At 61.2% G+C, this 2,648-nt stretch overlaps 1 protein-coding gene across 1 annotated transcript in view; it reads right to left on the bottom strand.

Annotated features, from left to right (window-relative positions):
- Positions 1–365: 365 nt before the first annotated feature.
- CCDC106 (coiled-coil domain containing 106) overlaps positions 366–2,648 on the bottom strand; it is a 3,843-nt gene continuing 1,560 nt past the window's right edge. Inside the window, exons 3-4 of the mRNA XM_015569468.1 lie at positions 2,158–2,219; positions 366–1,216 (exon numbers count right to left, since the gene is read on the bottom strand). Of these exons, the coding sequence (XP_015424954.1) occupies positions 755–1,216; positions 2,158–2,219 (524 nt within the window). The 3' untranslated portion in view covers positions 366–754. The remainder of the gene's footprint in view (positions 1,217–2,157; positions 2,220–2,648) is intronic.

Here is a 2,648-nt window from a genome sequence, read left to right as displayed (position 1 = left end):
CATGTTGTGACCCAACCATAAAATTATTTTCGTTGCTACTTCATAACTGTAATGCTGCTACTGCTATGAATCATCATGTGAATATCTGATCTGCAGGATGGTCTTAGGCGACCCCTGTGAAAGGGTCGTTTGACTGCCAAAGGGGTCGCGACCCATAGGTTGAGAACCGCTGGTTTGCACCTTTTCCCGGGGCACAGCTGCTTCTCCCCTCCACCGCTGCCTCCGGGGCTAATGACACCCTGTCTCCCCGACCTCCCGACCTCCCGGGTCTCTTCTCTGACCGCCCGCCTCCTGGAACCCCCCAAGGCGCTGTCACCGTCCCCGTGGCAATGGCCACCCCATCCCAGGAAGAGGCCGGGGCCTAGTTTATTCCAAATTTTATCGTCTCTTTAATTTAAATTCTTTGAATAATTAATTCTCTATCTCGTGTGGACTAGGGGGTGGCCCGGAATGCGGGTCCTCGGTCGGGACTGGGGTCGGAGACCGAGTTCTGTACAGTGTCCCCGCCCTTTTCCCAGGAGGAGGGCCCGGTGAGGGCAGGAGGAACGAGCAACACCGGGCCCCTGGGAGCCCAGCTGGGTGAGGAGACACCGCAGGCCTGGGAAGGGGAAGGATGCTGGGCATGGTGGAAGCAAGGAGGGCAGGGCTGGTACCAGAGGCCTGGGGTGCGAGTGGGGGTCTGCAGGAGGGCGGAGGAGGCACACGCAGAAGCACGCTGCCCACCCCAGGCCTGGTGAGGGGGGCCCGGGGCGGATCACCGCTTGAAGCGGTAGGTGATGGGCAGCAGCAGCTTGCTCTTCTTGAGGGCCTGCACCTTCTTGAGCGTCTCGTCGTCCAGGGCCAGGAAGCAGCGGCGCGAGTACTCGAGCAGCCGCTCCTTGGAGGGGTCGAACTCGCCCACCTCGGCCAGCTTCTCGGGCGCCACGATGAGCAGCTCGGCGATAGGCGTGGTCAGCGCCACGGTGTTGCGGTCCACGCGGTGGTGCTCGAAGGCCCGCGACATGCTCTTGAGCTTCTGGAAGGTGCCCAGGATCTTCTTGTAGCGGCAGAGGACGCCGTCCGCGTCCTTCACTGCGGGGCCAAGGGGAGGGGGGCGCTGAGAGGCTGGCATTGGGGGGCCGGTGAGGACAAGAGACAGATGGGACCAGGGCCCAGGCAGAGCAGAGGGAGACGGGAAGACACGGGTGAGGAGCCTCATGCAGGAACGGCCAGGACAACAGGGCAGAGGCGACCGGAATTAGAGCAGGGAATTGGAAATTAGATATATAAGTAGGGTGAAATTGAAACGGAGTAAAAAGAAGGAATAGGGAAAATCTAAAGCAGGAATAGGATTAGAGAAAGAGGACTACAAAAGGGGAAAAGTGCGGGAGAGAGTTTTGGCATAAAGGTAAAGTTGATCGCCCTCAGCCCGCCTGGGCCCCAGCTTCACCCGGCAGTGGTCCTCTGGGGAGAGGTGGGGAGAAAGGGATGCAGGTGACCTTCAGGACCAGGAGGGAGGCGGCGGCAAGGGGGAGGGGGGGCAGCTGTCACATCACACAGGTCCCCAGATGCTGAGGTCCCTACCTGGACGGCTGGATACAGGACAGTCCACTGGGCTTTGGGGACAGAAGTGGGTGGCGCTTGGGTGAGGATGCTCGGCTGACTCCTACACTTGGTGGTGAGGGGTCTGGGGGACAGCCAGCGCTGGGCTGGGGGCCTCGGGGAGGTCTGAGACTATGTGGGGTTTAGGACAAGGGTCTTCCTGGGGTCCTAATGGGACCTCCGGAAGAGAGCAGTCCGGGCACCCTGGAGGCAGGCAAGGCCTTGTCCGGGTGGGGGGTTAAGACCTTGAGCAAAATCTCCAGCTCTGGGTCAGGTGGGCTGGCATGGCAGGCCCTGCCTCCCCCTGCGGGAGGGAGTGCTGAGGCTCTAGGCCGCCCCCAGGAGATCAGCTGGGGGAGGTCCGTGTTGGGGTTCCCCCTGGGCTCGGCCATCCTGGAAGGCTCCCATGTTGTGGGGAGAGCAGTAGTCCCAGCACCCCAGGGTCAAGGTGGTTCCAGAGCACAGGGGTCCCCAATAACACCCATCGTGGGAAAAAGTGGGCCGTTGCCCAGGCTGTGGTGGAATCACAGAGAGGGAAGTGGGAGCTTGAATGGGAGCCAGCTGGGGGCTGCATACCCAGAAGGGGGGCATACAGGAGGGGTTCTCCAAATCGCTGCTAACAATAGCTGAGCGCCGACCTGGGGACCAGGAGGTCACGGTTTGATCCCCGTAAGGGCACATGCCTGGGTTGCGGGCTCGATCCCCAGTGGGGTGTGCAGGAGGCAGCCGATCAGTGATTCTCTCTCATCGTTAATGTTTCTCTCTCTCCCTCTCTCTGAAATCAATAAAAACATTTTAAAAGATGAAACGATTTGGCAAAAGAAAGCCCTGAACCTGGGGGAAGGGATGGGGCCCAGGGTCCTGCTGATCCGCGGAAGCAGGAAGGAAGCTGGGGTCCGGGAGGCACCACGACCTAAGCAGAAGGTAGAGGCCGGTCCCCAGGGGCCACCAGAGCAGGAGTGTGGGCGCCAGGGCCGGCCGGGGCCTGGGCCCAGCAGTGGGTGGAGAGGGCGCTGCTCCGGCGCCTCACCTGCGTCCATGCGCGCAGAGGAGATGAACTTGTCCAG

The sequence above is a fragment of the Myotis davidii genome, unplaced genomic scaffold (assembly GCF_000327345.1).
Source record: "Myotis davidii unplaced genomic scaffold, ASM32734v1 scaffold326, whole genome shotgun sequence".
Taxonomy (NCBI): Eukaryota; Metazoa; Chordata; class Mammalia; order Chiroptera; family Vespertilionidae; genus Myotis; species Myotis davidii.
The sequence above is the reverse complement of the archived record's forward strand: the minus strand, read 5'-3'. Positions and strand labels throughout refer to the sequence as shown.